The following is a 25,748-nucleotide window of genomic DNA, read 5'->3' on the forward strand; positions in this document are numbered from 1 at the left end:
ACTAGTTCTATAGTTTATCAACTGCACCACATTAGTACATAAATATTCTACAAAGGGTCTCTGCTAACGTTTTGTCGCCATTTTCTTCGTCAGTTCTGCGTTTTACATTCCAGAGATTGCATCGAGGCAAGATGTCGTCCGCAAGTGGTGACGAGACCGAGATTACTTTAAATGAGCCTGGTAAGAAGACTATGATATTCCTGAAAGAGACTACATTTAACATTTTGTAATTTTGCTTTTCATCTATATTGATACACGTTTATGTAAGATAAACGTAAGCAGTAATACACCCGGCAGCTAACCGAAAACTTGCGAACCGCCATTAAATGAATGGCGTCTCGCACACGCATGTAACGTGTAAATATTTCATTCAAATTTTGCAATTGTTTTATATATTTATTTCTTGTAGTACGACGCACTAGATCCAGTCGTACGCGAAAGACTACCGTGGTAGCGAAGAAATCTCCTGTAAAGAAACTTCTAGCAAGAGCGACACGTTCTTCGAAAATAGTGCAGGAAATTGAAGAAATCGAGGTGTGTAAAATTTGTAATATCATAGATAGTTCTCGTAATCGTTGAAGTATATAGTCAATAGTATATTGAACGAAAATAATTGATTGCATTTTATTTCTTTTTTAGGAGGAAGAATCTGTATTAGAGGAAGAGGTTGTTATGGAAAGCATTCCAGAAAATGGAGTGCAAAGGTTCGGTGACATTATTATCGAACAACATAATGAAGATGATTCGTCTATGTTGCATTTAGAATTAGATGATTCTGTTGACACAAATGTTCATGAAATTAATATGAATCAAAATGTAGAAATAGGAGTTCAAGAAACTGTACCTGATTTAGAAACATCTGTATCTCAGATTGTAAGTAACATGTATGATTTTGGTACAAAATTACTTTATATCAAAATTATTTTTTATTGAAATTTTTATTTTTTTGTGTTAGGATCATTCTACTACAGTATCAGAACCTATAATCATAGAAGAGAGCAGTGTGGATAAAGTTGATATGCTAAGTGAACGTGAACAAATGGATATGGAAGGACAAGATATTAGTAATGACGATACGAATCAACGTGTATTAATAGATTTTCAAGAAGTTATAAACGACGATGGGGAATCTATGACACAAGTAACAGAAATTTTAGAAACAGAAGTTGAAACTGAAAATGTTATAAATGATGGTACTGAGATTGAAGTTATGGAAGTGGATTGTCAACAAGAAACATCAGAAGATATAGAAACTGCTACAGAAAAAATTGTGTCAGATGGAGACACAACAGTAATAACGGAAATGGCAGAAGATGACATGGAATGTTTACCTGAAAATGCTATGAAAAAAACTGAGCCTGATACAGAAGCTGTATCTGAAGATGAATTACCCACTGAAGCTACAACAAAGGTATAGCATTATAAAATAATATATATGTTCAAATTGCAATACTCATTTTTAATGTTCAGGAACCTGAAACAGAAGCTGTATCAGACGAAGAATTACCCGCAGCAGCACCGGCAGATTTGGGAGAAACTGAATCAGTTTCTGAGGATGAATTACCATTAGACAGTGAAAAAAAGAAGAAAAGTGGAACAAAGGCATTGAGCAAAACACCAGAAAAGAAAACTAAGACAGAAGGCACAAGTGAGCTTAAAATTAAAAACTTTTAGCATATTTCTTACAAAAGTATAAACGACTTTTAATACTTGTCTATCTTCCATTATTTTGGTTTTCAGATAAACGCAAATTAAACGCTGAGGGAGAGTATGACCCCAGTTCACCAACGTCTGAAAACAACGACGAAACACCGGCCAAAAAAGTTGCACTTTCAACCGAAACGGATCCTGGGGACAATAAGCAAGAAATGAAACCAGCATCGCCAAAGAAAAAGACACTGCCAGAACTGGAAAAATATTGGAAAGCCGTTAACGAGGATCCATCGGATTTTACAGGATGGACATACCTTCTTCAATACGTTGATCAAGAAGTAAGTTTGAAAGCGTGAAAATTATGTGAGTGGTAGTAACAAGGATATAGGAATTTGAGAATATAGACATTTAAGAACACACGCGGGAGTTTCGTCTTGATAATATAGATATTTGTTATTTTACAGAATGATGCAGAAGCTGCACGGGAAGCTTATACCAAATTTTTGGAGCGTTATCCATATTGCTACGGTTACTGGAGAAAGTTCGCCGACTACGAGAAGAAGAAAGGCAATCCGGAAAATGTCCAAAGGGTGAGTCAACTCGTTTACCATATTTCATAGGTCTACTTCTCATTATGATATCATTTAATTAACGCAATCTAATGAAAATAGCTCGAGTTAGGAAGACGCGTGGGCAGTGTGCACGCACGTAAATATGGTTTTCCCTTCCAACAGCCTAGCACGTCTTGCGGCACCTATACGACTCTCTCCGTTTACCAAATAGCTAGTTAATTAATTATTCTGCGATATCTACAATATTATTGCGAATATTACTGTTTTACTTATACCGTTATATTGATATTCTACGTACAATACGTAAGTCAAGCGAAGGCTAGTTGTTTCAATTTGCGATATTATCGTGCAAGAAATTGTGTGTGTAATATTTACTGTAAGCATTTGTACACATAGCTTACTACAGAAAGTATTGTAACTTAAGCATAAGATGCGGTACCTTACTTAATGTAAGTAAGATTGGGTTGGGTGTTAAATCAAAGTCAGAAACAAAGACTTAGGACGTGAACATGCCAGAGAGGGAGCAAGAAAAAGTGGCGGAAGACACAGAGGCACCCAGATTGGAACACTCCTTGACTTTAAGGTGAATGCACAATGCTCTGCAATCTCTGTGTTAATTAAATCTCTTTATTTACAGTACGCGTACGATATGTGAGTATAAGTTGCTAAAAAAAACCGTAATGCTTTACGAAAGCTAAAAAAAAAGAAATAGGTATAAGTCTACCCGCCACCAACCCAATCGGTTATAAACTGTTCTAAATGTGATTGCAAACGATTACTACAGGTATTCGACCAAGGTTTGAAAGCTATTTCGCTCAGTGTCGACCTTTGGCTCCATTACATCAACCACTGCAAAACCGTCTATGAAAAGGATGAAGAAAAACTGCGAGAACAATATGAAAGGGCTATTCAAGCTTGTGGTCTTGAATTCAGGTTTGAATATATTTTATACGCACATAGACTTCTGTCCAACTATAAAAGAACACAAAACAAAGAAAGTTTATCATTTCATCCTTAGATCTGATCGTCTTTGGGAAAGCTATATAAAATGGGAATTGGAAGGCAAACGTCTAAGCAGAGTAACAGCATTGTACGATCGTTTATTGTGTACACCTACTCTCAGTTATATTTCCCACTTCGATGCATTTCAAGAATTCGTTTCTTCAAACTTGCCAAATCGCATTTTGAGCGTTGATGATTTCCTTGCCCTGCGAGCTGAAGTAAAGGCACTTCTCAAGTCTGATGACAATACTTCTAATTCGGCTGCAGATGATGCACCACCTGGAGAAGAACCACCTCCACACGAACTCCCACCGACTGACGAAGAGACCCGTGCTATTAGGGAAAAGATCATTAGTAGTAGACGTAAAATGCATAAAGCTAATATTAATGCAGTTGCTGCCAGGTGGTCGTATGAAGAGGGTGTAAGTATACAGATTGTAATTTTACTATATAGTTAGATAGTGAGACCTGACTGCAGACATAACTTGTTATATACGTTTTGCGCTGATATCAAATAATTATTTGATTTTTATAGATCAAACGTCCATATTTTCATGTGAAGCCTTTGGAACGATGTCAGTTGAAAAACTGGAAGGAATATTTAGATTTTGAAATTGAACAGAAAGATCAGAACCGAATAATTATTTTATTTGAAAGGTGTTTAATTGCTTGCGCTTTGTACGATGAATTTTGGATGAGAGTAAGTTCATGACAATCGTGTTTTAATTACTTTTTTCTTTTGCATTAAATTGTATATTAAGAAGTGTATTTGCATATGTTTTGTAGTTTGTTCGTTATTTGGAATCCTTAAAAGGCGATAATGTGGAAAAAATAAGGGACGTGTACTCTAGAGCTTGTATGGTACATCATCCAAAGAAACCAAACTTGCACCTACAGTGGGCAACGTTCGAAGAGGGTCAGGGTAATTTTGAGAAAGCAGCTAACATATTGGAAAATATTGACAACGTAATACCGAATATGTTACAAGTGGCGTATAGAAGAATAAATTTGGAACGCAGAAGGGGGGATTTGGATAAAGCCTGTACATTGTATGAAAATTACATTAGCAATAGCAAAAATAGAACAATCGCTAATAACATTGTCGTAAAGTACGCCCGTTTTTTATGTAAAGTAAAAAACGATGTGGATAAAGCAATCAAAGTATTATTGAAGGTATATGATTGATCCTCGCTGTGTACCTCACTGCATCCTATTTATTTTCACAACAAATTTGTTTTCGCTCTTTTCAGGCGACAGAAAAAGACAAAGATAATCCACGACTTTATTTACAATTAATTGATTTGGGGATGCAACGATCTCCCGTTGATACTCAAGAAATTGTAGGGTATATGGATATGTTCATAGAACGAGAACACGCTGATCTCGAACAGAGAGTACTTTTTGCACAACGCAAAGTTGAATTTCTGGAAGATTTTAGTCCAGATATTCGACAAGTGTTAAAAGCACACGAACAGTTTCAAAAATGTATCAAACAGGCAAAGGAACGAAAGAAAACGAAAAATGACGATGCAAAAGCGTAAGTATTATTCTCTTAGAAAGAAAGTATATATAGAATGGTTTCAATGACAAAAATTTCGTACGTTACAGAGATACTTCTCCCCCAAAGAAAGTTAAAACAACCGATCAATCTAACGTACCACCCCCACCTTCTGTCAGTTCACAGTCATCTTATCAATACAGTAGTGGCCCAAGTGGACCATATCAATCACAACAACAATTTCAAAGTGGCCAATATGGAGGCCAAGGTGGATATCAGCAAGGTTATCAACAGTATCCACCACCTTCTGATCCAAATTACGCCAATTATCAGAATTGGCAATACGGCCAGGGTGGACCTCAAGCATATGGACCGTATAATCAATGGGGATCTTACAATTACTACTAGTGGATTATACAAAGTTTTTTTCTGTACCAGTTTTCATTGCGTTACTGTATCTACTGTACATTTTATAATTATTATTCTTTCATCATTCGGAGAATCGATACGAAAAAGGACATAAAAATTCTTTCAAGTTCCAATGACACATCAGTGACCTGACACGAATAACAGTGATACATGTACTGATGCTTACATTCAATACAATGAATTCTTTGCATGAAATTCTGTTTTAGTGTATTTTAAACGATAAAACAGTATAGGAAATACTAAATTGAATTTCCTGCCGATGATAAATGTATTTCAGTCATAATACGATAGAAGGTAGTTAATAAAAATTTACTATACAGTATGAGATAAAGTACGCTAAGTGAAAATATATTTCTCCATAATATGTTAAAACGAAAAAAAATGAAAAATTGTTGTATTTGCATTCAGTTGATACGATGCAGCATACTGTCATCGATATTTTATTCTGGGACATTGTGTTATTTTTTTTCAACAGTAACAGTTCATAATTGTTACCTATCGTATGTAATAAATAGGGATGAGCCGAGTACCCGAGAACGCGAACGAATTTTAGAAAAATTCAAAAAAAATTTTTAAAATGCCTTAATAAAAGCTTAAAAAGCTGCTCGTAAATTCAATGAATAGTTTATGGATCCTACGGTTTCTAGGTTCCAGAATTTCTAAATCCTAGGATTCTTAGACTTTAGAATGTTTAGAATCTAGGATTCCTAGTCTCTGAGATTTCCAGATTGTAGAAAGACCCGGAAAGGAAACCTAATCAAGACATTCACCCTACATTTCTTATTACAGACTTCTTGTAGCTAAGAACAAGTGATACCCCACACTCCCACTACCTCCATTTGGGCTTAGGAGGTCGAATTGGTGAATTTAAAAAATTGTCAATTTTAAATTTCGTATTTGAAAAGATACTTTTCCGACTCGAAGCTCGGATACTCGATGTATTGGTCTATTTGCACATCCCTAGTAATAAGTATTTTTCCGCGTACTTAGTTTATGATAATATAGTTTTTGCTAATATACGTTAAACGTACAGCTTAAAGAAAGTTAGGATATATGTATATGTAAATTGGAAAAAGAAAAACGGATATTTAAATGTCCTAGAAATTTTACGTAAGCGCACCTCATTAAATATTCACGGAATAATATTAACATTCGACGAAACATTTTTGATAAAAGAGGATTAAGAAACATAACTACCTTTCACTGTAGTTATATTTTTATGTTACAGATGAATATTTTGTATATTGTAATTAGGTTCCAAATTTTTACGTAAAGTTGTGTAGAAATTACATACATTGAGAATATTTTTTTTTCTTTTTTTTCGTAGATGAATTTTATAATTCGTAATAAATGAAATTGATTAGTGACAGCATACTCCTTCTACTAATTTAGGATTTTATAAAATATGTTTATGATTGCCAAAATCAAAAAATATAATTTTTAATTGCACTTTGCATCAGTGTTTCAGTTGATATAATGTAGTTTTAAATTAATTTTCATTAAACATGTTCAATAAATTGTCAATATTACATAAAACTTAATGTTTATTAATTATATAGTTTGAATTGTGGATCAGGATGGATTTAATCATTAAAACGCAATGAAAAAACGTTAAAATATAACAAATATGCTTATTTATTATTAAGTCATTATTACGCATATAAATAATTACAACCTTGAAAAGTTTGTATATTTATGATTTTATTGTAAGCTTGTCATTGAACTTTTAATATAGTATGTATGATTTTTAATTGTTAAAGATATTATACAAATCTGTTCATAATTCAAGCAATTAACATGCATATTACGTTAGTAAAAAAAAACTATATATATATATGTATCATTTTATTTTAGATACATTTAATATCATTATGAAAGACTTTGGTTTCACAAATATCTTCGTTATACAACTATAGCGCTTGAAGCCATTGCATTAACTCCGCAGGTACCGTCTCCTCTATAAACTCTGTAGTAACCTTGTTCGCCCCATTTTGGACCCCAACTATTTTTTATGATCCAGTAAGGTAATTTTTTTTTAAATAGAGGATATGCTGAAAAAAGTAAATATTTTGTGAAAATATATTAAAATTAAGATACTTTTAAACTCGAAAAATATAATACGTACTGCTCGTGGCGTATCCTACGATTAGAACTCCATGGTCTAAATTCGCAGGATCACACAAAAATTTAAAAGGATGCGAAACACCGCCAAAATAAAATTGCATTGCGTTAGCATTAATGCCAACAGAAATAGGACCATTTTTTACCAGCCACTGTGCCATTTTTTTTTCGTCGTTTGTAATATTTAAAGCCGAAGCAACTTGCACTTTAGCTTTATTTTTAAGGAAATGGCATTTTTCATTTCTAGCATCATAAGGGTAATCTGTTTCTAATTCAAGACCACCTAGTTTTTCTACGGTTTTGTAAGCGTTTATCATATACCCTCCACCACATCCATCATCTAAATTATCGCAGTCTACTAATTCTTGTTCCGACAAAGATAATAATTTCTTATGCTTAATTGCGTATTGTCCTTCTATATTACCAATTGCAGAAAATGCCCAACATGATCCACACTGACCTTGATCTTTGACCGGTGTTACTGCATTATATTCGCGCCAATCAAATTTAGGAGGTAAATCAATGTCAGGTATTACAGCTTCTTGAAGAGGTATATCATTTTCTTGATTCAAATTAGTTTTCAAACCTAAATACTTTGTTTTGAATTCTTCAGGTGTTAAATCCGCGAACATTGTAACACCATACACAGCTGTTCCTTGTTCAAACTTTCGTAATTTTTCAATCATTTTTAAGTTCTTTCTAAAGACTTTATAACGATCAGCTTTTTCTTTAGCTGACAAATATGTTTTATTATAAGTTTTAACAAAATCTTCAAACAAAAGTTCATCCTTATAATCCTCTGCCATTTTTAGCATTTTTAAACTGTACTGAGAACCTCGTAATGATCGCTTCTGTTTATTTTTTAAATCACAATTAATAGTAATTTTTGGATTTCCACGATCTATCCATGGCTGGGACCAAATCGTAAATAGACATTCCTTAAGTTCACTTCCTTCTCCCAGCACACAATTTTGTTTAGTGCCTTTTGCACAAGTGCTTGTTCCTAACTTAACTTTTATTTTATATAACATACCAGATACCACTTGCTGTGTGGCTTCAACAATTTGTACAATCATAGGTTCATTTGTACCTTCTGAATTCTCTGAAAATTGTTGTAATCCTTTGTGTGCAAGTGTTTGTACTTGAGGATCATTGATATCTATGCTATAAGGTGCACCCACAAGGTCAGATTTTCTTTTATTTCTATACAATTTACGTAATTTATTCTTTGTAGCATCTACTTTCTTCGGTAAAATAATTTCTTCTTTAACTTCTTCCCTGTTTGTTTCAGGATTTGATTGAATTTCTCTTGTAGGCAAGTCGAAATCTTTTAAAAATTCACCAAATTCTTTAGTTTTATCTCCAAATCCTTCAATTTTTGTATCATCATTGTCTCTACTTATTGAAACTTTTATGGGAGGATCTTCTGTCACTTCTGATTGTTCTGGTTCTTCTATTTTAGTAGTTGTACTATAAGTATAATTATTAAGAATATTTTTTAAATTTTCTAAAGCCTCTAGTTTTTCAGGATTAGTTTCTTCTTTGTTAGGTGCATCTGTTACAAGAGCTTCAACATTTAAGGTAGAATAAGAGCTAACATTTCCTTCAACCTCTAAATTATTATCCATGGTACAATTGTTTTTTGTTATTTTACGGGTGTTGTGTTTCCAGGGTTGTTCTTCAAATGTTACCAAACACGTCTTCACAGGAAGATTCAACTGTATAGAACATTCTGCCTGATCAATTGCATTTTTTAAACAGTCAGATTCTCCTATACGGAATAAAATTTCATACTTTACAACATTAGATGAAGGCGGTATAGCACTAGTAACTTTAACAATTCCTATTACTTTATGTTTGAAATCATTCTGTATCAATTCATCCATTGATTTCACCACTTGTTCTCCAAAAGTAGACAATCCAGGTAGGTTTGGATTTAATTCATATGGACACCCTGGACAATATGTAGAATTAGGAGCTCTCATTGCTATAAATGGTCGTTCGCTGTGGTCTCTGTTATTTTGAATTTCATGATCTAATTCGATACTTTGATTGTTAACAATTTGTTTTTCTAAATTATCAATAATTTCCTGATCTTGATTGTTTTCTTGCATTTGTAAGGGATCATCTTGGACAGATTGTGGATATAAGTACATGCATTGTATAGACTCCCGTAGAACATTTATATTTCCATGTTCATGTTGTTTTACCTCAACTGTACATGCTTCTCGAGGACATGGTTCTAATGCTTCTTTACAAACAGGAGTCAAATCAAACGTGAGTCTATATATCGCATATGGTGGTTCCTCCTAAAAATAAAAGATAAGCAGATCAAAATTCGTACTCTAATTGGTTAATTCAACCAACTATACAAATCTTTCAATTTTCACTCCTATTGATAGTAATAATTTATTTATTAACAAATTTGTATAAAAACATACCAATTTTTGCGCATTAATCAGGTTACCGCCCTTGTATGTATGATGCGTTGGAGAATCCTTATTCAAAGAATTTAAGGCACTTTGAATTAAAGGTTCCGGTACATTTTGTACTGACTTATTGATGGAACCACAGGATACAAGGATTAAATGAAAAAAAAATAAAAGTAAAATGCGCGTTACGAGCAATAATAAGCCTGCCATCTTACTAAACGCACATTACAGTCACAGTTTTGACCTTCAACTGACGCAGCTGATTCTTCAACTACTTCTTTGTATCATTCAGTCGAAAATAATAATTCCTTTTAAACTCTTACTTAATCATAATCGTTCTATTTCATGGAATATATTTATTCCAAGTAAATAAAGTCGTACTATGTATATATATACATATGTATATTTCGAGTAAAGTTATTAATTAAATTTGATATTCAAGACTGGAGGAAACAATAACATAAATCGGTAATCTTTCGGGTCATATATACAAATACATACGTGACACATGCGCTTATATCTTCAGAGTTTCTGTGTTTCATTTAACAGCACTTTTATTGCAATACAGATAAGATAAATGATATAATTTAATATTTGAATAACAGACATATATTTTTATACATATTCAAGAATTATATGTTATTTTCTAACATTTATACTGAAAAATAATTTATTTAACACGAATATTTTGTTGTTGTGTTTTAATGGACATTTTGCAAAAAATACGTCAGAGTAATTCAATAAAGCGAGTAGATTTGAGTTTTAAATTTTAAACATTTGTGTTAAGGCATAAATATTTGTTTCTTTCAAATTCACCTATATCTTCTGCTTTAAAAATTTAGTTGGAACAATACAAATTTCAACAATTAATTATATTAACTGGTATATGTAAAAGAATGTAAGTTTGTTACGGTACTTGTAAGTTTACAAAATTTTGATACATCAGGCAAGGTATATGTAAGATAATGTAAAATTATAAATAACCAAAATTAACCTTAACCGTTTACATGACTTATATTAATATGATCAAATTTTACATAACATCTATAGCATTTTCCATATCGTAAAGTCAATTGTTCGTTTATGCATTTAAATTTTTCCGCCATTTTTAGAACTAAAGTTAACCTATTCTTCAGTTCCGGTTGTCAGATAACCAGGAGCAGCTGTTTCGTCGTATTCAAGTGATTACCTGTGATTGCTGTAGTGTCTTCGAAAATATAAAAGTTCGGTGTAATTTTGCAATAGTTTATTTGGTGTACCGCTAGCTATTAAAGCACCATTGGTAAGCAAATATATTGTTTATTTTGATATATTTTTAAAGCAAGTTTATGTACTTGAAAACGAACAAAGTACCACATTGCAGTGAAGTTGTATCGATTTCTTACATTGTCTGACCCATGTTAAAGTATAAATTTCCTATTAGATAAACTTTTTAAAACCATTCTTTTTACCAAATTATATTATTTTTTATCGTTGAAGATTTTTCTGAAAGACAAATACAATGTACACATATTTATTCATTTACGGGAATTAATTGTACTATAGATATAAATTTATATGACAATACACAAACATGGTGATATAAAATTATAATATTCAAAAACAAAAAACTAAATATGTATAACATATAATATTATACACATGAGATTGATCTCATTGTAATATGTATTATAAAAGTTGTGTTAATGTTTATGTTTATGTGAGAATTTTTCTTGTCATCAAAAAATAAAAATGTTTTAACATACATTCAGTATAATTTTTAAGATATGTGTATGTCTTACTTGTTGATTGTATAATTTTTCATGTTTAGTTTATATTTTCTTTAGTACACATTCAAAAAGATAATTATTTTATACAATATAGATAGCGAAAAGGTAAGCACAATCAGAAATATGTATTAAAAACATTATTCTTATATTTATATTGATTAACATTTCATAAATATTTAGTTTATAGCATTGTCTAAATTTTAAGATACCTAGCAACACATTTATGTTTAAATTATTGTACAATTTTACTGACATCTAATATATCTATCTTACCAATGAAATTATTGTAGAAATTTTAGCTACATAATCTGTTATTATCAGTACTAGTTTTTCGTAAATGATCTCCCTCATTATAAATAACAATTATCGTTAGAATGATAATCATCATGAATGGTCTTTAAACACAGATTTAAAATAAAAGGAGAGTATTTGAAGATAACGAATAATCACCCCCTGTTTGTTTAATGGAAGTGTATTAGAAAATTCTTGAATAATTAGAAAATCTTTAAATAAAAGATTGTACAATTGTAAAATTCAATATCAAATATGGATTCCCGCGTTTGGCATCCTGCCTTCTGATTGGTCCTTTCCTTTGTCGACGATGTTTTACCCCCACCAATGAGAACGATCGCTGTGCTGATACTCTGCGACTGCTCGTTGGTCAGTAACTGACTACTAATCAGGGAGTCAGGGAGATCAGAGCTTCGAGGATACATTTCTCGTTAATTTTACCGGTTCCATTTTTAAAAGAGTGTTGGTGACAGTTCTAAAATTGTTCGTTTGCCATTCTTTTTCGATAACAAGCCGATCGTAAGATCTCTCAGCAGCGGAAACACCCATCGAAGACAACTTTATTGACGAGTTACGGTTAGTAATAAAGCTGGGCCGGTATCATTGCATAGCTTTTTTTATCTTACAGCTTTGACACTAGCATAATAGAATCTTCCATCGTTGCAAGGAAACGTAATCCCTTGTTTTATTACACATATCATTTCAATAATTTATAAATGCAACGATATTATTGTAATTCGATTTAAAAGGTTTCTTGATGTCGTTGCAACGAATCTCTACATGTAAAACAATGAATTCGCAGATCATCGTTTTTAAAATCGTATTTTGAAGCTATTAGAAACGTGACATGCCTAAGATAGATATTATTAAAAGCTCGTTTGAAATGAAAAAGTAAGCGAATATCGTCGATTAATTGCATATCATGTCGAATAAATTTGATATTTGTTGCATACCGTGCAATGAATATGAAAGTTTATTTCGAAGTAGAAGGTCAATTGTCAAGGGATAAACACAAATCGATATTATCTCGATTTCCACAATCGTCTAGTAAAATGATGTTGCGTTAACGTTAGCATGTCAGATCGACAATTTTCTTTATTGATTTTCAAATGTCACTCGTATGCGCGGTTTTTTTACGGTACTCGTAAGAGATTATAAAAAAATTTTTTCTGTATTTCGTCACGATGATAAGTATCCTCTATTGGAACATCTGACGGTTTTTCTACCGGCATTAACAGCTGAGAGTCATTGAAAACCATTGACTGAGTGCGCGTGTACATGCGCGTGCTCTATCTGCGTCAGATATACGTGGGAAAGAGAACGAGAAGATATCTATGACGTCAGAATATTTGTATTTTTATTCTTGTTTCTCAGCAAAGATACACTGCGTAATTAGAGTGACGCATGTATGAGTCATCGGGATGCGGAAATGCACTAAAATATTGATTTCCTCACCTGTTCTATGTATATTCATTGCGGCCATTGTTTATTTAGACCTAACCTAACATACGATCTCATAGAACGCTATATGTTGCGAAAGATGACACCACTGACAGTTAGTAATAGTTGTATTCGTTCCATTGTAAATACTAGAGAGAAATGGTTATCAACCATTAGGATATTCATTTAGACCTAACCCAAGTTATAGGTTAAACATCGCGAGGAAGATAACACTGTACTGTTAACCATAATTGTTTGGCGTTTATGACAATATAAAAAGTAGAGAATTCATTGTAAAGTTAATTGTAGAGGTTAGATTGATATGCTTGGTGCCTCACGTGGTAATAAAATCGTTATTTCGCTGAATGTATAGAACTTACCTAATGTTTTGTCCATACGGTTCGAGTTGCAACATCAATTGCAACTAATCGCAATCGCGTATGACCGGTTAATTATTCGATCTACGTTTCAGCAGTAATTTAAGGTTCCTCAAGGTAGTTGAATAAGAGGAACGAAGCCTACGCAAGATAATTCGAGAATATTTCAAGCTTTTATTAATGTAGCAATATATGTAGCCTCGGTAAATGATTCTTTCTTATATTTATGTAAATTCTCAGATTAAAAAATGTTGAAGTATCGAGTGTACAGTATCGCGCACGGTGGGCTCTAAGAAAAATGCTCCTCTACATATATAACTGACAATATACTATTTTATATACGCCATAAGATTCGCGACGTGGCATGCGAGACCAAGCAGAACTTATTTCACAATGACGATTCGGTTTGTTGCTGACACAACCTTCGAAAGACATAAAAAGTATCTGGGTGGGGGTTGTTATTGATTCACTAACATAGATTTCCTTCGAACTTAGTCGCTCTCCATTTCTTCTTTATCGAATACCAATATCTTGTTTGTTTGCGATCGAGAGGGTATACGTGCCGCGTCCTCCAGGCCCGAGACTAGTCGTCCGTGATCTTGGCAAGGTGTACCCCTGACCAGGGAGAAACGACGCGGTACCTTTCACCCTGGAAACGAGCCAACTTTGTCTCGAGGGCAAGGACAGTCTTCGTGCCATAATTTCAGTCGTTCGAAACTAGCCTAATCGAAGGATAATCCTATATTTATTGTCTTACATAGAACGTAAGGACACGCGTTCCTTTTGTTCCGCTGCTTTTATTTTTCTTCGTTACAGAGCTACCTTATTTGCCGGTGATTAAATTTACAAGTGCCAATTACCATGCTCTCGTGCTGTCGCAATGCATTAACGAGATCTCGTGGCTAGATTTTGAACGCTCCACGGATATACCGTGTTCGCGTTTCACTTGGGTATCAGATTCAACGAATTCGACAAACTTCGTCCAGGGGATGAAAGTTAGATACCTTTCGTTAGCGAACATTTTCGTAGTAGCAAATTTTTTAGTAACTGTCTAACGAATCAAAGAAATTTGCCGATCCGATCAGCTTAATGACCATAGCATTGCTCGATAAACAGGAGATCCGGACTGAAATTCCGGTCCAGTAATTCGCTCGGCCGAATATTCTTCTTTCTATAGTATATAGATCGCTTGAAGGTCCCCAGCTGGTTGGTTATCGTGCTACCAGGAAGAAGTGGGCGGCTGTCCAACCGATACGTATAGTGCATGTACAGTGACGCGTTTGGGGTAGTCTGACCCACCACCCGCCCATTCACTCGTGCCGCTTAATCTCCTTTATTTAAGTTTATTTGACCCAGAAAAATTCTGCTATATATAGATTCGTATTACAACTTAATTCTTAAAGTTCGTATGATGAACCGTGAAAGAATTTTGTAAACCACAGTGTACAGTAGAAAAGCCTGTGTGTCGATATAGCGCACTGGCGTGGAGTGCGGACGGGGTTAAGGATAGACAGATTAATCCGAAGCCGGTCACCCGAGAGTAATTCGATTGTGTGCCCTTGCCCTTAAAAGCATACGTTAGCGGTGGCTAGAGCAACTCTCTACCATTAGCTTTCCCTCTTGATTTCAATATTTCAGACACAGCGTACTTCGTTATTTACTCTACCAGCATAGTCTTTGCTAAAGTTCAGTGGGGATAGTACTTCTATCGCGAGCATTAGGTACATGCTAATCAGTTCGATCCGAATGTTAGTTTACGTTACTGTTTACTTAATCAATGTAAACGAGACCTTAAACTGTCAAAGCGGTATGTTAGGCGTATGGCGGGGAGGTTACATTCTCCTACACTACCCCCTAACGCGTTGCGGCTGCAACGACTTTTCAAGGTCTACTGTGGGTTACTACAGTTATTCTAAACTAGCGATGAACAATTGCGTCCTCGAGGGCGCGATGCACGAGCATGCAAGCTCACTCGCGAAGTAGGTTACGATTTTCGATTTCTTTCGGGCGAAATTTATAGGTGCTTTGTTTTTTTTTTGGAGAAATTTAGTTACGTTTTCGTTAGGGGAGTTTCGGGTGCTACGCGTTAAATCGTAACAGCATCCGTTCTGGTACGCGCAGCAAGGAAAGTTTGAAGGGGCCGTGGAAAGAGGATAGAGTAGAGAAAGACGAAATACTCGGAGGAGAACGCGGTCGTGCGTCTGCGCGTCAGTCGGTCGGTGGGTCGGTCGGTCGGTCGGTCGGTCGTGGTGTATTGATTTTCGCAGGAGCTTGGCTACACACGTATCTCCAGCACGTAAACGCGTATACATGCATCCACGACGACCGACTGGCTGGCAGCTCTTGCCAAATCTCTGCGTAAAATTTCGCAATCGCGGATCCTTGATTCACGGTCGCGGAGTCTTGATACTCTGTTAGCTCTCCCTCGTGCATCTTTGCGAAGTACGTCTTTTCTTCGTCCACCTCTCGTATACTTGCTGGATAGTAGCTTTTCTAGGTCCAGCAGGTGTACATACGTGCAAACTCATGCGATAGTTTTAATTTCATCGAATCGTTCGTAGTTTACTCGAGGCTTAATGAATAGGAGCTAGGCTAATCGAGCGTGTACCCTTGAATTGTTGCAGAATCGAAGTTCAAGAGGCGTCGAAAAGAGAGCAGTGTCAGCTAAAAGGAGAGCCGAGAAGAGAGGTCGAGGAAGAAAGGTAATCGGGCACCAGACAAGATGCCTGCTCCGACATCAGCTGCGGGTGCGGTGGAGGGTGGTCCACCTCGTACCGAATTGCAAGAATTACAGCTGAAGGCCGATCAAACTACAGATGAGGTACGTGACTACCTACCTCGTAGTCATACACCATCGAAAGAAAACAACATATTACGTTCTCATCCGATCTTTACACCTCCAGCAGACTCGGGGACTATGTAGCCTCAGAAGTGACCGACGAGTAACACTGCGATTGGACTCGAAGAATTTCGCTTGTTCTTGATATTTTGCTTTTCTATAATAACCTATGTATGCCATGTAATCGTCGGCTAATTAATCGGTAACAGTTTTGGACATGGCTCAAGAATTAGGACTATCCAGGAATTAAGGACTCGATTAGAAAATCTCAAAAAATGGAGTAGATTCAAATCATTGTCTATAGATCGTAGAATGCAAAGTTAGTGACAGTATTTATCGTACTTATACTGTTTTATTCTTATAATTTCTTATAATGTTTTATAACGATACTCCGCTTGACGGTATTAAGTGTAGCAAATTAAACTGCAGAAATTTGAATACACCAATTACATTTGATGTCCTTTATAACGGAGTGTTTCAAAGGTCACATGCTCCCCTTGTTGGATCGCGATTAAAATTCATCTCGTAATCCTGTGATATTCGAAGGATTAACTCTGACTTATTTTGTTGCAGTCTCTGGAGAGTACAAGGCGTATGCTGGCATTATGCGAGGAGGTGAGTTCTACTCGTCCCTATGAAAAAAAAACTGATTTATTCTCTTCTATATTTAATACGCATTTAACCTTCATCCTCGATCATCCTCGGAACTAATCCTTTTGATCCTCGTTACAAATAGCGATCTAATTCCCGGTGATTCTTGTTCCTACGATGTCTGTCTCATAGAATAGGAGATAATTGTCGCTGATGAATTTCTTGTTGCGTGTTTTTTGATCGCGGCTAAAAAGATATGGGCGTCCTGATCATTGTCCTTGGTAAACTGTGCTATCTAGATGGAATAATTCCTTCTAAAAAGATCAGTAGAAAAAAAAAAGATGGAAACGCGCTGGAGAGAGGTGGGCAAAATACTATTTCGGTAAAAAGTCCAAAAAAAAAAGAAAAAAAAATACAGGAGCGAAGACGGTGTGTCGATGAATCTGTAAGGAAGGGCAATTTCTTTTGTGCGAATTTCCAACGAGTGAAAACAACGAAGAAGTTTCAATGTGTGTACGAAAAGAAAGGTCAGATTTATGCGGCGTGTTAAAGAATCTTGAAATAGTATTTGACCCAGCTCCGGAGCGCCAGAAGCATCCTTCACTTCCTTCCTGTGTCTCTCGAACGGTATAACGTCGTTCAACGACGGAAGTCAAACGAAATAATAATGGCCGTCCGGGGATATCGTGGTATTGTGTGTTTTTTGCACGATGAGACCAAACGGATCAATTTTCCTCTCGAAGAGAAAAGGGAGGAAAGAAAGTAACGATAAAGAACTATCGCAATCGGTGGCAAATGCAATTATTTTGTACATTACGTTCGTTCCCCGATGGGATCGTTGCGAATGTGTACAACGGAAGAAATTGTAAGACGACGCATCGACGCGGTCCGAGAACGGTAATCCGCGGCATGAATGCACGTCGTAAACCTGGTGTCCTTTTTATTTTAATATTTTTTTATGGAAATAGCTTCCGCTATTTTATGGAGTCCATAAGAAAACAAAGATAATTTTCTACGGTAAAATGGAAGAGAATAAAATACACGGTAATTTATTAGGTTGATGCAAAAGACTTGTACCCACTTTAGTGTAATGACAAAGTCACGGAGCTTTTGAATAATTAACACGAATTTCTCGATTTATCGGTTAAGTTGTTGCATATTAAATTTTGAAACGTAAGAAATGTAGCATGATACGATGACATAAAGTTATTGCACAACAACACGTATGACGACACGTATATTTTATCGACATTCATAAAATAGAATTACTGGAAGTTACTGGATAATTTTCAATTTTACAGAGTTTGACACGATTCGACGATATAAAGGTCAAAAGGACACTTTTGCACCAATCTATGTTAACTTAGCGTAAAAGGAAGAATATAAAAATAAGCAGATACGTGCATTCGTGTTCGTTTCTCGTGTACTCTTGTCTACGTTCTTCAGCTGTCCGCATATTTTCTTCCCATGCATAATTTATTCGTTGTCTATGCTCGTATCTTCGATATATCTATTCTTCGATATATGTATGTACGTCTCTATAAGTGTGTGCGAAATCTTTAACTGTGTATATCCGATGTCTTTATTCTTTATTCCTGTTTAACTGGTTAATTAATTGTCGAAGGAGCGAACGCAATAACCTAAATACAATATTTTCTTTTCACGTTTATTTCGACCTACAATTCTTACGGTAAAAAATCTCATACCGTTTTCATAATTATGCGGTATAAATTGTAAACGAAACGAAAAGATGCGATAATATGAGCCAGGATTTAAAGATTGTTGCATCGCTCCATTCTAATTTCTTTTGCTACTTATCTGTGGCTGCACTAATTAGCACGTGTCGCATTTCGAGCACTGGAGACGACGACCGACTATTTTAGTGTACGTACTATACTTTATACACGCGGGACACCATTGGAAAGCTGTTTCGTATAGCCCTCTGCTAATCAAAACTTTGGAACGGAGATACCAATCCTCGCGTTATTGTTCAAAATTAACCAACGTTAATTTACTACAGTGAGAGGCAAACAATTTAAAAAAATTCTGAATTTGTGATACTTGTACTACTTCGAAGTCGAAAATTTGATATTCCTGTCTTTCGAAATTCCTACATTTTCAAATTACCGAGTGTCACTGTGTCAAACAGTAATCTACGTAACTCGAAGATAACTTTCGTATAATTATCTCGTCGGAACACGAGCGAAGACATTGCGAGACAATGAATTTAAACGATTCCAAAGTTTTAGTCGGTAGCGGATGATAAATAAACAGTGGGTGTACACGAAACTGTTGTCGATACGTGAAATCGATTATTCTATCGATGCGTAATGGAGACTGGACGAACGAAACCCGGATCGGATAAGGACAGTTGCTAAAAAAAAAACAAAAAGAAAATACTGTTAATGCTACCAGTGGTGGAGGATATTTTTTTTTCAGCAACGGTGAATCCCGACAGGGTCTTTGGAAAGGACGCTACTTGGGAAAGAGAATCGCTCTTGACGCGATATGATTTCGAAGGAAAGAAGAAAGATCGATGATCACGCGGTACCATTTAATGATCGTCATCTTGTACACGTTCACGGGAGACTGGTGTGCTTCAGCTTTACTTTTTCATGCGTTCTTTGCGTGAAGTACTTTCAATTACGGTCGTAGCGATTATGACAGAGTAAAATAGGTTTTTGTTTCTTGTCTGTTTTCTGTTCTCTATTTTTACTCCTGCTCTTCGTTCCCTGCCTTGTAAATTTTTCCATTATTTATTTCGTACTACTTCGAATCGTGAAACGAAACAAATTTTGGCGGACTGGAAATGAGTTGCAAATTAATCGAATAAAATGGTTAATCTTTATTACCGATGCTTGTTCGAAACGTTCAAATAATCAAAGAATTCGTTTATTTAACGTAGTAAAAACAGGTATTTACTGGAAAAATTTACGCGTACCAATTCCTGTTTCTGTTATTTCCGCATTCCCCGTTCTCGTTCTTTCTTTTCATTTTAATTTCTATTGTGCGCTCCATTCCACTTATCTATTCGACGATCGGTATTCGAAAACGATCTATTATATTTGCTCTTTCACATATTCAACGGAGCTATCTGCCGTTTCTTTCCGATAAGTTTCGTAACAACTGTGAGGCAATTTCACAGTAGGGTTGTCGGAGCTGAAAATTTTTGGAATTTACAAGAGCGAACGCGAAGAGATACAATCAGCATTGCCAGTATGCATGAAAGCGCGATAAGTCTAACGATATAAAGCGTGGCAATGCAACTAGAATCCAGTGTATAAATGGAAGTTTATATTGGGAGTAAAAATTAAATGACGAAACCGATCGTCGATAAAAAAGTATTCGTCTCGATTGCGACACTTTTCGAGAAGAGTTTTTCCCTTTTTCCGAAAATATTATTTTCAAGCGACGACCGTTAGAGGCCAACCGAGACAGGTAAATGACAGTAAAGCAGCAATAATAATAATATTCGCGCGAGAAAAATCGTTTCCCCGATGACGAATCGAGGAAGCTAGTACGCGATATTTCAGCATCGGTGGCCGCCAAAAAATTCTGTCGCTGCTACCAGTTGTATCCGTTTGTTGCTGGCTGAACCGGGCATCAAACATTGATATTGTCCGTGTTGCTGGCTGTGTATGTACGTGTATCTTTTCTTCACGTGTGCGGTGTGTGCCCACGTGTGTGTCCGCTTGCTTACACATTCGACAGTTACACTCTTTGGCTTGCTACGATCGCCCGCCTGCCTGCTAGCAAACTTTTTTCCAAAGAAACTTACACTTGATCACTCGCTGTAACAAGAGTTTTTTCACGCGAAAGCAACGAGACTCAATCGTCCATTTTGTAACGGAGACGATCCTCGTTGTTCAGATTAGGTGTAGATTTCATGAGAGAAGTTTGCTGTCGACACGCTTACAAAGTTCACGAAGGGAAACTCGCTCGTTTTTCATAATGTGCATCGATTAAATTTGTTTTCGATAAATATTTACAAGTTTCTTAGTAGTCGATGAACTTTTACCTGGGTGCAATTGCAGTCGTATATCACATCAACGTTCTACGTGAAACGTAGTCTTTTGCGGAAGAAATTTTAATTATGTAATTTATTTGACAACTTTCGAGTAAATGTTTAAGAGTAATTTGCACGTTAATTATATAAGAATTGCAAAGATTTCGTGAACTTTGCCGCCTGATTGGCTTGGCTGCCTGGCTGACTCTGTGTGTTTGCCTGTCCTCCACGAAGAAAAAAAACACTGTATCATTTTCCCTCTTTCGATGCATCGTGCTGTCACTTTTCCTGCTCGAAATCATTATCGATGCTCCGTAATTAATCATGCACAGACATTCACTCACCTACTCACAGCAAACACAACTTGCGTAAAAGAGAGGAAGCTGATCCAATTAGGAAGTCGATCTAACTTCCAGGGACAAGCTGTATCGCTCTTTGCTCACGAGGAGACTTTCTCAAGTGTTCCGTTGATATTTAAATGAGCTTCGCGGAACGTTTCATATTAAATTTCGAAGATTCTTATCTAATCTAGGTAGCATGAGTCCTTTCAAGAAAATGAACGTAACGTTGTTAGTAAGATTGCTATTTGGAATCTTTTTCTGCAATTCCATCAAAGAAATACTGCAGATGTACAGAAAAATATATAAATACGTAATGTCTTCGAATCTTAGAATAATCGAGATACTTAAATAACTTGAATATTCGAACGAAGAATTGATTTTGAAAAATACTTGAATCTCCCTAACAGCCGTGCAAAAATCTTGGCGATATCAAGATTTATGATGGCACAATAGCTCATTGAAATATCACTGTCACCCTAGGAGTCTCTTTGTCTCTTTGAAGGACTCTTTGTCTGACAATGAGTCGCCAGCCTCATGTATCTCCATATGTCATCCTTCCTCCTCGATTCGTTTTGTTTGCTTTCCACGGATTCGTCTTAATCTCTTGCCAATCATTCTAGTTTTTGTTCGTCTGTCTGTCTGTCTGTCTACCTACCTATCGTTCGTTTGTTTCGCGAAGAGAGGGTGGCGTTCACCTGTACACGTATCACTCACCGCCGCCACCACCACCACCACCACCACCACCATACGTCCGATTAAACCACTCTCGTTTTACTCTTTGTGTGCACGGTGTTTGACAAAGAGTATTTACCTGAGAATACTCGACACAGTGACTTTGGAGCAGTGTCACGTATAAACATTGTCGCGATAAATATTCCGGTAAATACTCCGAGAAACTACATACCACCACTTAGACAGATGGCTCACCCCCTGTCGTCACGATTTCTTTCTCTACGGGTACTTCATGCACATTTTCCTATGCGGACGAATGCGCACGCTTCTCTTTCTAGCTGAACGAGAAAAGGAGCAAATTGGTTTGTTTCGTTGTATTTTTTTTTCTTTCACTTCCCGGTGGATGAGCATGAGAGAGTTACGTCGGAAGCTCAATCCCTGATTATGTGACTTAATCAAGTATAAACGAGACTATTGAAATATAACTTCATCGAGGGTACTTTCGATGCAGGTTATTAGGGAGGAGGCAACTTCGGCGTAAAGTCGATAAAGGACGCCTTGCTATTTCTAGTATTTAAAGGCATCAATTCGCGATACCTTCGTGTCGCGTATCTTCTAAAACTGATTATCGAGTTACATAATAGACGGAGCGAAACTATAACGAGACTCGGAACGAGAGTCTATCGTAAATTAGATGTTGGTGCATTCCATGAAAGTTAGAAAGTCTCGTTTATATTTGCTCAGTCGTGAGAATTTGTTGCGAAAGTACGAATTTCCTTGCAGTCTCGAACAGTTTCGACCTTCCATTAATTCCTTTGAAAATTTTCTCTTTTCTCGTCTCCGTCCCGTTCGTTCACCTGGATCACGAGGAACAACTGGAGTGCAGAGGTCGACGAGATCTCCGGCACTCGTGGGTCGCTTCGAATTGCAAGGGAAAAGTAAAAGAAAATTGAAGAAAGATAAGTATCGTTTTGTTGAAAGAACGATTAACAAAGCTCGCTATTCTTCCTCACGGTTGACTCGGTCGAAAAGCCGTCAGCTCCTTTTCTTTGCTCTTCTTTATCTCTGTCATTCGCCGCTCTCTTCATGCTCTCCTTTCCTCTGTTCCCGTTCGTCTACTTCTGTGTGCGTGTGTTCTACTTTGCATTTATCCAGGTAATTCTCTCGTCCGTTTGAGTCCCGAGATTTCGCTTGCGAGCGCTCGCTACCGGGTTAAAAGAGGCAAAACTTGTGGACGGACCCGTGTCTCGCGACTCAAAACGACCGAGACCTTTCGTTTCCGTTTTTTTGTCTTGCGCATATATACGGTTTATTCTTTTAACGATATATTAACTATTATGTGTATCTGAAACTGTATTCTGTGTTTTCTCTTCTCTTTGTTTCTTTCCTTTCGTTCTCGAAAATTTTCCGATTCCGACATTCTTCGAGTAGTATTCTTTCTATCACTCTTTCTCTTTTCTTTCTTTCTACGCTCTTTTTTCAACTCGTTCGATGCCATTCCGTCGCCGAGATATCCTTCGCGTTCGAGAGAACCGAAAGTATCGTCTGTCAGCGACGGCAGAGTAACGAACGAACTTTTCCTCCCAATTGAAATATTAAAACAGCGGTTTTGTGTTGCTTTTCACGGAAACAGAGTAACAAAGAGTACGTACCATAATAAAAATAGAGAAAAAAATAATAATATAATACATAGAGAGAAAAGAATCGATAGAATATATATCTGTGTGCGAGCCTTCACGCTTGTAAACGAAATCTCGATTAGCCAGAAGGAAGATCTAACAAACGATAAAAAAGTAAATAAATAAACCTACAACTACGGCGACGACAGTTACAGAGCAACAGGAACAACAACTACAACTACAACTACAACAACAACAACATCGTCATGATCGATAACAACATCAAGAACAACAACAGCAACAACAAGCGACAAGCCTTATAAATAGAGATCGAGAAATATACTCATTCGAACCGAGGCTATTATAAAATAATAATAACGTGTCTCAAAATCCGTATACGTTTCGTTGCTTGTCTACCTGTCTGCCCACCTGTCTCTGTATCATTGGCAGGATCTATATATGTGTTTATAGATAATTAATAGAATTCGTGATGCGTCGTGAACGCGTCCAAATGGCAAGAAATTAAAGACAGCGTCGCATCCTTGAGTCCATCGAGAATACTATTAAAAAAAGAAACCAAAAACAAAAAAAAAAAAAAAACGATCAAAAGATCGATTCGATTAACGCGCGTACAAAACAAAGCCCAGAGACCCGGTCAAGATAATTATTATTATCTTGCTTTTTGCGCAGAGATACGATTTATACCCTAACTCTATAAGCTTGCTTTCGCCCACTTCTCTCCATCGACTTCCGTTACACCCTCCGTTCTCTTACCTAACGTAATACTATATACTACTACTAATATACTACTAATATTACTAAATACTAACTACTGAAAAAAAAGAAAAGAAAAAAATGATACAACTCTCTAACACTGGTGGTGGTTGTCTGTGTTGTGCTGCCTCTGTCTGTCGTAGAGCAAGGAGGCTGGCATCCGTACTCTGGTTGCACTCGACGACCAGGGAGGTGAGTGAATCGCTTTTTAGAAATATAAGTAAACAACAGGAAAAGGTATTCCCTTACCTTTTTGTTTTCCTCCTTTCACACGTACACGAACACACAGTAACACACGGTAACACTTGTGTCGTGCCACACCCTGAGCACCAACGAGCTTCTTTCCTTTCTCCTTTTCAAACGGATCTTCGAGATTTTTCATCTTTTTAGGAGGGAAGGCTATTTTTTGCGAGTCGTTCGATCGTTTCGTGGTAATGGAACGATCCGTCTTCTTCCTACGGTAGAAACAGTTTCTTTCTTCGAGAAGAAGATCTCCTAACTTTGCTCGTCCGAGTTAGGATCACCCGAGCGTTTCAGAGAATGTCTATCGCGACGAACGTTCATTCGAACTAATGTATTACGCGCGATTCCAGCTTCCCCTGATTAAGGGAATCTACCCTTGTACTTTACGTACGAGGATGGAAAAACGGTATTAGGTCAGTCCTGTCCAAAGATGTCTCCTGAGAGACAAATGACATCCCCCTTATTATGCGCCATGGGTATGAAAACGATAGCCGGTTATGAAAGCGTTGTACGTCAACGCATTGTGTGACCATGGGTTATATGACCACGCGTTGTGTAACAACATGTAATACGACGATGAAAGAACACAAAAAGATGATCATAAGGAAAGCGTACGATGTACGAGACCCTTATTCTGGACAGGCTTGACCTACGACCTGCTTTCGAAAGAGTACCTCACGTTGCATTCGAGTATACATTAGTTTGAATTAACTTTCGAACGTCGTTTTGAACGCTCACGTGATCCGAGCTTTATACTTAATCGTAACTACTTATTCCGTGGGTCCATTTCCTCGGTACAACTTACGGTCTGTATTCTACACCGGTTCATGTTACGGTTAAGTACAAATGGATCTTAATCCGAAGTAATCGAATGGCAATATGGCAGGGGATCGAATTAAAACACAAATTAACGTTCATTTATTGGGCCTAGTTTTCTCTTTGGCAAACTAGAAACGAATGAAAATAAATAGATAATGAAAACGTTCGAAACGTTGCGAACGAAGATAAATTGATGTTTTGACTGAATTTTTATTCGTACTGCCATTCGTTCGAATGACTATTTTCTTTCTTTAATCGAA

At 36.3% G+C, this 25,748-nt stretch overlaps 3 protein-coding genes and 1 long non-coding RNA gene across 12 annotated transcripts in view; 2 read left to right on the forward strand and 2 right to left on the reverse strand.

The window, feature by feature from the left end:
* The first annotated feature begins 39 nt into the window (after positions 1-39).
* Positions 40-5,488, forward strand: Prp39 (pre-mRNA processing factor 39). Its single transcript, XM_003707226.3, has 13 exons — positions 40-180; positions 410-534; positions 640-873; positions 956-1,411; positions 1,471-1,648; positions 1,741-1,991; positions 2,118-2,243; positions 3,010-3,158; positions 3,244-3,649; positions 3,763-3,927; positions 4,014-4,400; positions 4,478-4,764; positions 4,836-5,488. Exons 1-13 carry the CDS (start codon positions 132-134, stop codon positions 5,131-5,133), a joined length of 3,111 nt encoding a protein of 1,036 aa, XP_003707274.1. The 5' UTR covers positions 40-131; the 3' UTR covers positions 5,134-5,488.
* A 1,350-nt stretch (positions 5,489-6,838) lies between these two features.
* Positions 6,839-10,098, reverse strand: LOC100880620 (uncharacterized). Its single transcript, XM_003707228.3, has 3 exons — positions 9,717-10,098; positions 7,280-9,584; positions 6,839-7,205 (listed from the first exon to the last, which is right to left on the reverse strand). Exons 1-3 carry the CDS (start codon positions 9,915-9,917, stop codon positions 7,057-7,059), a joined length of 2,655 nt encoding a protein of 884 aa, XP_003707276.2. The 5' UTR covers positions 9,918-10,098; the 3' UTR covers positions 6,839-7,056.
* A 699-nt stretch (positions 10,099-10,797) lies between these two features.
* Positions 10,798-25,748, forward strand: part of Snap25 (Synaptosomal-associated protein 25kDa) — a 34,469-nt gene continuing 19,518 nt past the window's right edge. The window contains exons 1-4 of one of the 9 annotated variants that reach the window (XM_076536648.1): positions 12,128-12,343; positions 16,209-16,405; positions 16,997-17,038; positions 24,570-24,618. In XM_076536648.1, the coding sequence (XP_076392763.1) occupies positions 16,307-16,405; positions 16,997-17,038; positions 24,570-24,618 (190 nt within the window). In that variant the 5' untranslated portion in view covers positions 12,128-12,343; positions 16,209-16,306. Of the gene's footprint in view, positions 10,990-12,127; positions 12,344-16,208; positions 16,406-16,996; positions 17,039-24,569; positions 24,619-25,748 lie in introns of those variants that run through there. The other 8 variants (XM_076536652.1, XM_012294670.2, XM_012294669.2 and 5 more) reach the window with 8 other exon arrangements.
* On the reverse strand, positions 13,111-15,757 carry LOC105663738 (uncharacterized). The gene is made up of 2 exons (XR_001097151.2): positions 13,588-15,757; positions 13,111-13,356 (listed from the first exon to the last, which is right to left on the reverse strand). It is a non-coding gene; the product is annotated as an uncharacterized LOC105663738 (long non-coding RNA).

The sequence above is a fragment of the Megachile rotundata genome, chromosome 10 (genome assembly GCF_050947335.1).
Source record: "Megachile rotundata isolate GNS110a chromosome 10, iyMegRotu1, whole genome shotgun sequence".
NCBI lineage: Eukaryota > Metazoa > Arthropoda > Insecta > Hymenoptera > Megachilidae > Megachile > Megachile rotundata.